The sequence below is a fragment of the Pinus tabuliformis genome, chromosome J (assembly GCF_031772625.1).
Source record: "Pinus tabuliformis cultivar Carrire ecotype Pingquan chromosome J, CPIR1, whole genome shotgun sequence".
NCBI lineage: Eukaryota > Viridiplantae > Streptophyta > Pinopsida > Pinales > Pinaceae > Pinus > Pinus tabuliformis.
Window position 1 is genome coordinate 141,002,094 of NC_142295.1, and position 12,532 is coordinate 141,014,625.

The following is a 12,532-nucleotide window of genomic DNA, read 5'->3' on the forward strand; positions in this document are numbered from 1 at the left end:
GTGAACATGGTACAGTAGAGAGTCATGGAAACCCCTTATTCATAACCTTGACCACTCAACACTTCCATATTTGGTATCCCACTTCTAGTCCTCCCTCCCTCTCTTTAATATTTTATTCTTTGACTGAATATTGATAGTGTCTCTAAATGAGTGTAGATATTTAAATATTGGCTCAATATGGGGGAGATGTTGTAGTGGTTGTAAATGAGTGTCAAATTTAAATGTGAGCTTAATATGGAAGAGATGTTGCAATGTCAGTAAAATGAAGCATTAAACCAAATAATAATAAAAATAAAAATAAAGAACAATATGGAATCAATTAAAAAAGTAATAAAAAGTGAAACAATGAATTCATAAGAATTTTAATTTTCAAACATATAAAAAAATAATAAATTTAATTAATAAACATATAATTAGAAAACAAAAATATATCTAAACATAGAAATGACATAGATTTGTGTTATAAATTAGGATCCATTTCAACATATAAATTAAAATAATAATTCATATTTATAACTATTATATTTTATAATTTCATATTTAAATTTAATTAGTATATAAAAATTCACTATTTACAATAATTTTTTTAATAACTTATATATTTATCTATCTATTTATATAATCAATGTTATGCATATCATGTTAAAAAAAAAAAATTGAAAAAATATAAAACATCTAATTATATGTATTATCATGAATTTAATAAAATAAAAAATAAGAATATTTCTATACATAAAAATATGAATTTTATATAAATATAAATAATATTAATAAGAACCAGCATAGTTTGATCTATTAAAATCTCTAGAGGAATGAAAATATTTTCTCAAGTTTTGCATTCAAAATGAAATTTACATCTTGAAAGATTTAATCCTTCTAAACATTTAGTAAATTCAAAATTAAGATGGATCTATATTGATTATTATTTATAAATAATTTTTAACAACATATTTAATATAAACATTAAATTTAAATACTAAATTTCGAAGAATACTAATTGTATGGGTATACATAATATTATATATAAAACCTAAACTATATTATAACGAAAATTATAACTAAAATAGAACTGCACCGAATCAAACTTTCAATAAAAAAAATAGATACCTCATTTTTTTAACACTGAAATTTAGATACATTAAATATTTAAAAAACTTGAATTAAACACTTCACATATGATAAAGCTTTGCTCCATAATTTCACATGAAATACCATGTATAACATAAACATCTAATATTACAATGTAATATTTAATGGCAATCTACTTTCAAGGGGCACAAATTCCCTAACTAGCCCATTTTACTTGGTTTGAGACTAAAACCACACAAATAAGGCTTCCCTCACTAGACATAATATAGTTCCATAAGGGATCAGGTGACAATTGACTATCAGAGGTGACAAAGCCAATATTAGAAGTAACAAAATTGACTATCTCCTGCATATATCGTTACTGGGTAGAAGAAAATGGAAAATATATTTGGTTAGAGATGGAGAACACATCTCAAACTCTTGCCTTCTAACAACAAATAGAATGATTTGTTAATATCTGCAAGAGGCAGCTCATGGGTAATGAACTTGGACTTCCTGCAATCAAAATGCATATTGTAAGAAAACTAATAAAGCATGAACCATTAGTTTTAAATACAATTTTCTTAAAACCAGTGTATGTCATCTGATGATTCATTACCTTGCTTGCACACTTTTCTATAAGATTAGGCAATTGGGATTTTCCTTTGAATCCACCAAATATAGATGCCACAATCCTCCGACCCATAAACAACTCTGTTGGAAGAAGGCTTAGCTTTCTTGGACTCGAATCATATCCCAACAATACTGTCAAGCCCCATACCTGCAATCCCACCCAATTGACCAAAACACTGACAATGAGGACACACGAACCATAATGCAGCTTTACAATTTTGTTTATGCATATCCCCAGCAGACCTTACTGGACATTAATCAATTAGTAGGTTTCAGCTGATCCAGGATATCTAGGATCTTTGTTATCAGTTTCTTAAATAAGTTTTCTCACATCCGGGATATCTCAGATCGTTGTTAACAGCTTCTTAAATAGCTAGTATTTTTGGTTATCAATAAAAAATGGGGAACAGAGGGTGTCCTTACATCATTGGTGGCTAGAAAGCACTGGTATAAGGTATCTGTACTTCCAATGCATTCAAAGCCGTAATCCACACCGCCATTTGACATGTCTCTTATCACCTGCAAAAATGATTCTCTTATCATGAGATTGGGAGATAATAGGTATTGGAGAGATTGCCATTACATACAAGAATAATATGAAATCGCAGGTTACCTCTTGAATGGGCTTTTCGTAGTCTTTTGGGTTGATGCAGTCTGCCACTCCCAGGATTTTGGCTGCAATGTAAGTAGTGCAAGTGGTGAAACTCTTGATAACATTTTATCTCAGGGATGAGAACAATATATACTCTGGTACATCTAACTGATAGTGCATTCCGTGCCTAAATAATTACTTTCAAAGAAATTTCTATCCACCAAACTATCCTTGTGAGTTAGGCTCAGTAAATTGTAGAATGCGATGAAGATCCTATTGACAAATAGGATGGTATGGGTAACTTGCCTCAAACATTTTCTTGACTGAGCAGGGTTGAGATCTCAGTCAAGCCCAACCATTCTAACAAGTATATATGACCTATCAAACTTATGTAAGAAATTTAAAGACAACTCTTTTACAAGGATTTTACTGCCTTTCATGGCCAACCCTTCTGGCTTCTACTAGGATTTTACTTCCTTCTATGAACAACCTTTCACACAGGACTAGCACCTTACCTTTGCAGAGGTAAGACCTTCAGGACTAGCACCTTACCTTTGTAATGGTAAGACATTTCAGGACCAAACTGGTGTTAGCGTTAAACATAAGAAACTCAACAATTCTCTGCAACTGTTACAACAACCCAGATTAAGAGGCTAACAACCTGCCTACTAAATTTTATGTTAATTTTACCAGTCAATCTGAGAAAAAGAGCATCTACCTTTAGGAAACTTGTTGGGATTTGTGTCAATGCCTATTATTGTGGATGCTTGTCTTATCCTGGCACCCTCTGCAACCTGTTCACAGTTAAAAACTTATTAAACCAACTGAAGAGAGATAGCCATCACAACAATCATGTAAATAGCATGGATAACCAAATCACTTACTGCAAGACCCACAGTGCCAAGAACAAAGATAGCAATTGTTGATCTGGGTTCGATGTCTGCTATGTTCCATATAGCTCCAAGTCTTGTAGGCGCACATGGTACCATAGTCCATGGTTAAAAGCACTCTGAAGACAGTCACCAGCTGTCACTATACTAATACGATTGAAAGCCTGTGAATTCTAATTTCATCAAACTGAACAGTGGGATACCTGTGGCGAGTCCACAACCTAGCAAGCATGCTATTGTTGGGAATTTTTCTGGTAAAATTCCAAAAACAGATTAACTTAACACAGAGACAATGCTCTGTTTCTGCCACAGGATCTTTAGCACATTGAAGCTTAAAAAATTTCTGAGTAGAGTAGAGTTTCTCAACCAAAATAAACTTGTATTCCTTAATCAAGCCTGCCTGTTACGAAAAGGAACCTTCCTCTTAATAGAGGGATTACACAACTGTTGTTACAAAAAAGTCTTCCTCACATAGAGGGATTCACCAACACTGCTTCAGATGCAGTTCCACAAACAAAAGAGTCTTCCTCTTAACAGAGGGATTCACCACTGTCTATGCTGAAAAGCATCTTCCTCTTAACAAAGGGATTTCACTAGCACTGCTTTTACAAAAAACATCTTCCTCTTAACAAAGGGATTCACTAGAGATTATGCTGAAGAGAATCTTCCTCTTAACCAGAGGGATTCACCAGTCTATGCTGAAAAGCATCTTCCTCTTGATAGAGGGATTCACCAAGAGACTGTGCTGAGAAGCACCTTCCTCTTTAACAGAGGGATTCACCAAGAGACTGTGGTGAAAAGCACCTTCCTCTTTAACAGAGGGATTCACCAAGAAAAAATTTCAACAACAAAATATTACTCTGCCTCTTTTACAAATAATTTTACACTGTTGTGTAAAATTTTCATCCGCTGCTATGTGAAAAAGTTTTTACATTCACTGCTACGTGAAGAACTTTTGCATTCAATGCTGTAAGCTGAGAAATTCTTACATTGGTTTACTGCTGTAAAATAAAAATTTCTTTCACATTCACTCCTCTGTGAAATTTCTCATTACATTCAAAATTCTGGGTTTTCACATTACATATAAAAAAAAATACTATTTCCTTCCCATTCGTTTCAACAAACTATAAGCACCTGTAAAAGGGGATTCCAAATATTCATTTGCTTCTACAAATCTTTCTTCTCTTCCACACTGTTGTGCTCTTTTGGTTTTCAATTCACTGCCGCGAACCCTCCTTTTCATCTCATCCATCCTCTGGTTTCATTTTTTTCTCTCTGGTTTCATTTTAATTTTTTTTGCACTTCATTACACAAGGTCGCACTGCTGTGCATCTCCAGGTTTTTATTCGCTGCTGTGAACCCTCTCATTCATCCCATGTGCAATGAACATAAAACACATTACCGCCGCGAGCCCACTCTTTCATTCCATTACACACACCACTCCTATGCGAATGAGCACGCACAAAAACATATACCAAAAGCATTAAAAATAGGGTGTTGACTTGCCCATACCATTCTTTAATTCGCCATGCTTCCATGCAAACAAGAATTAAAAACGTTTACCAACTTTTACCTACAATTTACGAAACACCATAAATTACATTAATTCCTTCATGTGGGCGGTCAAGCAAAAGTTCAAGCAGGTAGAAGGAGATCCTAGTCCGTTGACTTGATCGGACGAATTTCGCAAGCTTAAGCCACACAACTCAAACGATGTTTAATGGGCGGGAGATTTGTGGTTTTAGGATCGTACGCAGGATGCGTGTCACTTGGTCAGGGTGTTCGGAGGCCCTCTGATAAAAATTGCTTTGTGCGAAAGGCGGTGCGATATGAACTGGCAGTTTTACGAAGCTGTTTTCTTGTTGCACGATGGCTGATTCGGTAACTGACTGTGCTGCCGTCACTATCCAACTGTCTGCGTCTGCCATCACTGCACGCAGTTGGAATTAATATTCCAATGCTCCCCTTTAATTTCAACTACTGGGCATTCAGACATACCCAAACACTTCCTTAAGAATTCATAACTTTTCTGCCTATTCATATCAGATTTCGTTTCATCACTTTCACTACTTTGCTCAGGCACTCCAATCATGTAATATCCTCTTTCTCTCTGCCTCTGGCAAGATTTCCAACCTTTGCATCTCCAAGCTATCCTGCAACCTTTTCTTCTCTGCTCTTATGGCAGATTTAATTCCATATCTTTCCCTTATAAGAAGATCTTCATCAAAGAATGGGTGTTAATCTAGTTCAACAATAATGATCAAGAATTACAGGCTCCCCCTAAGTGTATGCATTGTCTCCTTTTGGAAAAATCTTCTCAAAAGAAACTTAGATTGGCTGGGGAGCTCAAAGGACTTTCAGACTGTATTTCCTTCCTTCTCCATACTTGTGTAACTTTCTTCTTTTGCATGGGTCTAGTTTGTGTAAGAGCCCATGTTAAGTTACAATCACGTGCCATGTGCCCAATGTTATGACACTTGAAACATTCTACATTGTTCATGAATAAGATTTCATGATTTCTTCCTGTAAAATTGCTTCTTGGAGGTTGTCAGAGACCATAACATCTATCTCTATGAAATGCTCTACAATCTTTTGCCATATGGCCAAAGTTTGAACAAGAATAACAATAACCAAAAAATGAACTTTGGTACCTGGGAGATGGTGGTTTCCTTGATGTACTTATGAAGCTTTTCTGCCTTGAGATCCTTTGATGATAACCATTTCCTCTTGCCTCTTTGACATCATCAACATTTCTTTTTGAAGTTGGTTTTCTACTTGGAGTAGAATTTTTTCTATTGTAGCCTTGGTATTTCTCCTTGCCTTTGCTGGAACTAGGAGCATCACAATTTCTTTCTGGCTTCTTCACATCTCTTTTGCTTAAAGCATTTTCATTCTTGTTCGAGGGTTCACCTGCATACCCGAGTCTTGATTTATCAGATGGACATCTGTGATAGCTGAGCATGTCATCCAATGCTTGAGATCTCTTCATGATTTTGTTCATCCCTTCAACCTTTTTTTTGAGGAGGACAATCTCTTCTTCCAATCTTTCACACTCATTATTCTTCTTTGTAAGTTGTTCCTTAGTTTCTTCCTTGCTACGAGTAGCTTCAGCTGCTACTATTTTAAGGGAGATAATATCAGACTTCATTTCTTCATTCTTTGCTTTACTGCTCTCCATTTTCTTTTCAGCTCCTTGTGCCTGCTTCCTGGCTTCTTGTAGTTCAGAATTAAGGGAGGAGACCTCTACCTTGTATTGTCCAATCTCTTCTACAAGTTTGTTCACTCTCTTGTGCCTTTGTTCAAGTTGACTTGACAAGGTATCTTCTTGCTTCTTTGCTTTATTCAATTGATTTGTCATGGATATGACTTCTTCATGATGCTTCCTTTTGCTTTGATCAAGTTCCTTCTTAAGCTTGGCGATCTCTTCATCCCTTTCTTGTACTTGAAGTTTGATGAGGTCAACCTCCTCATTTTCAGCTTCTATGATGGGTTCAGAATTTCCTTCTTGACTGATGGTCAGGGTCAGTGCTCCCTTTGCATGAAGGTCATGGAGTCTGTCCCATATATCCTTTGCTGATGAATATTTTCCTAGATTCTTCTTTAGAGAATCAGGCAATCCATCCAAGATTGTCTTTGCTGCTTTTGCATTATACTCCTTGGATTCTCTATCCATCTTGCTATCATCAATCACTGATTCCCAAATTTCAGTCCCTTCAGATTGTAAGAAAGTCCTCATTTTTATTTCCCATATATAAAAGTTCCCATTGAACCTTGGAGTCTCAAATAGAATGCTTTCAAATTGATTGTCTTCTATTTTAGTAGTAGAGGGAGACACATTTTTAGGAGGATTGGAGATTTTTTTCCTTGACCTCGCCATTTGACTGTGTATCTAAAATAATTGACTGTCTTCAACAGCAACACAGAAAAAACTTTGAGAAATACCTTGGATTCTTTTGCCTGAGATTTCACTCTGCTAGAGTTGTTGCAGCAAAAAACTCCTTCCTTCAGCTTCTTTGACACCTTCAAAGTGCCTCGATCTGCTCTGATACCACTTTTGGGAATTTTTCTGGTAAAATTCCAAAAACAGATTAACTGAACACAGAGACAATGCTCTGTTTCTGCCATAGGATCTTTAACAAAGGGAAGCTTAAAAAATTTCTGAGCAGAGCAGAGTTTCTCAAACAAAATAAACTTCTATTCCTTAATCAAACCTGCCTGTTACAAAAAGGAATCTTCCTCTTAATAGAGGGATTACACAACTACTATTACAAAAAGGTCTTCCTCACATAGAGGGATTCACCAACAGTGCTTCAGATGCAGTTCCATAAACAAAAGAGTCTTCCTCTTAACAGAGGGATTCACCACTGTCTATGCTGAAAAGCATCTTCCTCTTAACAGAGGGATTTCACCAGCGCTGCTTTTACAAAAAACATCTTCCTCTTAACAGAGGGATCCACTAGAGATTATGCTGAAGAGCATCTTTCTCTTAACCAGAGGGATTCACCAGTCTATGCTGAAAAGCATCTTCCTCTTGACAGAGGGATTCACCAAGAGACTGTGCTGAAAAGCACCTTCCTCTTTAACAAAGGGATTCACCAAGAGACTATGCTGAAAAGCACCTTCCTCTTTAACAGAGTGATTCACCAAGAAAACATTTCAACAACAAAATATTACTCTGCCTCTTTTACAAATAATTTTATACTGCTGTGTAAAATTTTCATTCACTGCTATGTGAAAAAGTTTTTACATTCACTGCTATGTGAAGAACTTTTGCATTTACTGATGTAAGCTAAGAAATTTTTACATTGGTTTACTGCAGTAAAATAAAAATTTCTTTGACATTCACTCTTGTGTGAAATTTCACATTACATTCAAAATTCTGGGTTTTCACATTACATATAAAAAAAATACGTTTTGATTCCCATTCATTTCAACAAACTATAAGCACCTATAAAAGTGGATTCCAAATATTCATTTGCTACCGCACATCTTTCTTCTTTTCCACACTGCTGTGCTATTCTGGTTTTCAATTTGCTACCGCAAACCCTTATTTTCATCTCATCCGTGCTCTGGTTTCATTTTTTCCGCTCTGGTTTCATTTTAATTTTTTTCGCACTTCATTACACAAGATCGCACTACTGTGCATCTCCAGGTTTTTATTCACTGCTGCGAACCCTCTCATTCATCCCGAGTGCAACGAACATAAACCACATTACCACCACGAGCCCACTCTTTCATTCCATTACACACACCACTCCTATGCGAATGAGCACGCACAAAAACATATACCAAAAGCATTAAAAATAGGGCGTTGACTTGCCCATACCATTCTTTAATTCGCCATGCTTCCATGCAAACAAGAATTAAGAACGTTTACCAACTTTTACCTACAATTTACGAAACACCATAAATTACATTAATTCCTTCACGTGGGCGGTCAAGCAAAAGTTCAGGCAGGTTGAAGGAGATCCTGGTCCGTTGACTTAATCGGACAAATTTCGCAAGCTTAAGCCACACAACTCAAACTATGTTTAATGGTCGGGAGATTGGTGGTTTTAGGATCGTACACAAGATGCGTGTCACTTGGTCGGGGTGTTCGGAGGCCCTCTGACAAAAACTGCTTTCTGCGAAAGGCGATGCGATATGAACTGGCGGTTTTCGGGATCTGTTTTCCTGTTGCACGATGGCTAATTCGGCAACTAACTGTGTTGCCGTCGCTGTCCAATTGTCCGCGTCCGCCAACACTGCACGCAGTTGGAATTAATATTCCAATAGCTATATCCAAGGGAACTTTTGGATTGATCTTGAGAACGCAAGCATAATCCACTACAGTGTATTTGGTAAATGTAGAAGACATGAAATGATAAACTGGCTTTCCACCAATGGAGAAACGGGATTTCCCATCCCTTCTCATCATTGTATTATAGGGATTTGCTCTAAACTCACCACACAGATTGGTCTTCTTATATTTACAGTAGACACAATCTTTACATTCGCCATTGTACTTAGGAATCGCATGGTCTCCTTTCTGGAGATCTGTCACACTCTCGACTATCCTGAATATTTATAAGTTCAGTATTAAAAGTTAGAATTAAACCACTTACAATAGAAGGAGAAGTATCCATTGATAGAAACTACAAACCAAATACCACCCACAAGGCATTATCATGTCTGTCTCACAACAGCAGTTAGGTTAGGTATAATTACTATGGTTTTGATGGTTAGGTATAATTACTATGGTTTTGATGATGGATAGAATATCCATCCAAAATATATAGAACAAACTAAATTAACAAAAACAATTTTTTTTCAAAACTACATTGTAAGCTAATTACTACAACGCATGATCATGTCTATTTCGCAATTGTAACTATTAAATATAATTATTATGTCTATATCTTTGATGATATTATGTCTATATCTTTGATGATGAATGGAATGTCTATTCAAAATATAAAACAAACTAAATTCCCAAAAACAATTATTTTCCAACTAATTACAAACTAAATTCTCAAAAACAATTATTACTCATTGCTGTGACTTTGACGATGAATGAAATATCTACGAACAAACTAAACTAGCAAAAACATTTTTTTTTTCCAAAACAAAATTTTAACCTAATTACTAAAGATCCTACCCGGCACCCTCGTGGCCGAATATGCGAGGAAATGCGTCTTCGTTTGATATCGGGTGCCGAATATGCGAGGAAATGCGTCTTCGTTTGATATCAGTATGGCAGAGAGAAGAGTGGGTAATTCTGATTCGGACCTCCATTGCCTGAGGAGGATCCATCCATGTTTGTGGACAAGAGCTTGCCTTCGCTATTGCAATGGTGATCCATCAGCTGAATTTTTCTAGCAGCGAGCAAGGCAAATCCTGAGATGTATGAGAACCCATGGATTTGTCCATTATTAATGATAATGCTGCTGGCACATTCTCCTCGTGATCGAGAGTCAAACATGGCGGGTGGAAACGACGCGCGCCTAAACTATCGCTAATAACTCTTAGTTTGTCCACTATTTTCGTGTTCCCGTACCACCCTGATCCACTTGCCCATTGTCATTGTCATGGTGATACCGATGGGTACAAGTCACTGAAAACCATAGTCACAAAATTCGCCCTAATCGGGCCAAAAAATATCAAAATTCTAGATACGAATACCGTATTATTAGTTGAAATTCGATTAGGTTTTCAATAACACCAGTTTTATATTAATTGTAGTCCATTAGCACAATCATATTTATAGATTAGTTTTGTATAGGTTGAAATTTCATTTCATTTCATTAGATCTTTAGACTTTAGCTTTTACATTTATTTAAATATATTAATTTCATTTTATTAGATTTATAGATATTATTTTTTATTTATGAAAATGATCCAAGTGGATGTTGGTGGCTAATGACTATCCCATTTGGACCCATAACTATTTTTTTCAGTTTTTAAGTTTCTTTAATTGTATCACAACTTTTTTTCGAGTCCTAAACTTCCAGAGCCGTTTTGAGGTCCTAAACTTTTTTGGCAATTTACTTTCAGCGATTTTATGATGAAATCGTATTTTTTCTCATAGAGAGAACTTTTCAACGGGCTATCATCGGTGTTAAACGGAGATAATATGAAGTTGGTTGTCCAACTAACCCCAACGCGGCCCATAAACTCTTGGTGTTACATCTTCTCGAGTTAGGGTTTTAGTTGTTTAGGGTTTTCTCTTATTGTTCAATAATAAAAAGGCCCTTGAGCCTCACTATCTCTAGAGCTACTTTATTTCCATTTCTGTTTGTAACCCTATTTTAGTTTTTTACTTTAATGAAATGAAGTATTATTTTTGTTGCATCTTTCTATTTATGCTTCATTTATTGTTCTCGTTTATGTATTAAATGATAATTTACAATTAATTATTAATAAATTAGTGTTTTAATTAATATATTAATCAATAAAAAATAAAATATAAAAATATATTAATTAATTATTTTTTATAGATAATAATAATGATTATAAAGTTATAATTTATATTATTTTTTTAAGTTTTAAATCTATAAAATGTATTTTGCCGGTGTAACTGGTCATCGATGAGTGTTGAAGGTGCTTCTGGGCATCGATGAGTGCTTCAGCAGGTGCTTCAATGTGATGTGAGTTTCGATCTAGCTCAAATGCTTTCTCCTTCCCTGTTGCTTTATTGTTGGGGACTCTATAATTAGATTTGTTACCCAAAAAGCTTTCATGTTTATACATAATAATAATGATAATAAATTTATAATTTTTTTATTTTTTTAAGTTTTAAATCAATAAAATGTATTTTGAAATAAATATTTTAATATTTATTATTTAATTTATATAATTAAGCTAATTCTTTTTGTTAAAAATTTCATTTACTATAAATAATTTTAGTGGGTAGCCACAATCCATGTCATTGTCATATGGATGGGTGTCATATAGATACGTACAAGTCACTGAAATCCATAGTCACCAAATTCGCCCTAATCAAACTAAAAAAATACCAAAATTCCCGATACGAATACCGTATTATTCGTTGAATTTAGATTCGGTTTTCAGGAGAGAGGGAGCTGTGCTACGAAATGAATGTCCACCGTTGAGAAATGAATGTTCAACCCAGTCTCGATCCACTGGACGCTGTAGTACGTCCATGGAATCTAGATAGATCATCCAGACCTAATCAAAACCAAATGACCTAATCGAAACCAAAGGCTGGAAGGCAAATCTCCAAATGAATAGTTTATCAATAAGCCATTGTTATGGTCATTGTCATGGCCACAAGTTAGTTACCAAATTGGCCTGAATGGCGCCAAAAAGTGCAGAAATTCCTCAGTTTTATATGAATACCGCACTGTATGAACACAACCACATTGATAGGTCAACTGGCATTATTTTCACTTGTGAAAATGACACTTACTTGAATATATCAACCAGGTTAATAATAATGATAATTAAACTAATTACTTTTATTAAAAATTTCATTTACTATAAATCATTATTTTCGTGCGTAGCCACAATCCCTGTCACTGAAATCCATAGTCACCAAATTCGCCCTAATCAAACTAAAAAAAATACCAAAATTCCCGAGTCCGACACGAATACCGTATTATTCGTTGAATTTAGATTCGGTTTTCAGGAGAGAGGGATACGAATACCGTATTATTCGTTGAATTTAGATTCGGTTTTCAGGAGAGAGGGAGCTGTGCTGCGAAATGAATGTTCAAGCCAGTCTCGATCTACTGCACGTTGTAATACTTCCATGGAATCCAGATAGATCATCCAGACCTAATCAAAACCAAAGACCTAATCGAAACCAAAGGCTGGAAGGCAAGTCTCCAAATGAATAGTTTATCAAGAA

General features: G+C 35.3%; 2 protein-coding genes across 2 annotated transcripts; both read right to left on the reverse strand.

Moving 5' to 3' along the window:
- Positions 1-1,481: 1,481 nt before the first annotated feature.
- LOC149226032 (alcohol dehydrogenase-like 3) lies at positions 1,482-3,282 on the reverse strand. The gene is made up of 6 exons (XM_089380083.1): positions 3,178-3,282; positions 3,012-3,087; positions 2,315-2,376; positions 2,125-2,220; positions 1,646-1,849; positions 1,482-1,580 (listed from the first exon to the last, which is right to left on the reverse strand). The coding sequence occupies exons 1-6, from the start codon at positions 3,280-3,282 to the stop codon at positions 1,482-1,484; spliced, it is 642 nt and encodes a 213-aa protein (XP_089236209.1).
- Positions 3,283-8,689: 5,407 nt separating this feature from the next.
- Positions 8,690-9,975, reverse strand: LOC149226033 (alcohol dehydrogenase 2-like). The gene is made up of 2 exons (XM_089380084.1): positions 9,821-9,975; positions 8,690-9,239 (listed from the first exon to the last, which is right to left on the reverse strand). Exons 1-2 carry the CDS (start codon positions 9,973-9,975, stop codon positions 8,690-8,692), a joined length of 705 nt encoding a protein of 234 aa, XP_089236210.1.
- Positions 9,976-12,532: the final 2,557 nt, after the last annotated feature.

Coding starts and splice junctions, on each gene's coding strand:
- LOC149226032 (XM_089380083.1), bottom strand. CDS start 3,282: ATGGTACCATGTGCGCCTACAAGACTTGGAGCTATATGGAACATAGCA. Junction 2,221..2,314: donor ACGAAAAGCCCATTCAAGAG/GTAACCTGCGAT, acceptor TCATTTTTGCAG/GTGATAAGAGACATGTCAAA. Junction 1,850..2,124: donor GCTTTCTAGCCACCAATGAT/GTAAGGACACCC, acceptor GTGGGATTGCAG/GTATGGGGCTTGACAGTATT.
- LOC149226033 (XM_089380084.1), bottom strand. CDS start 9,975: ATGGATCCTCCTCAGGCAATGGAGGTCCGAATCAGAATTACCCACTCT. Junction 9,240..9,820: donor TTCGGCCACGAGGGTGCCGG/GTAGGATCTTTA, acceptor ATAAATATTCAG/GATAGTCGAGAGTGTGACAG.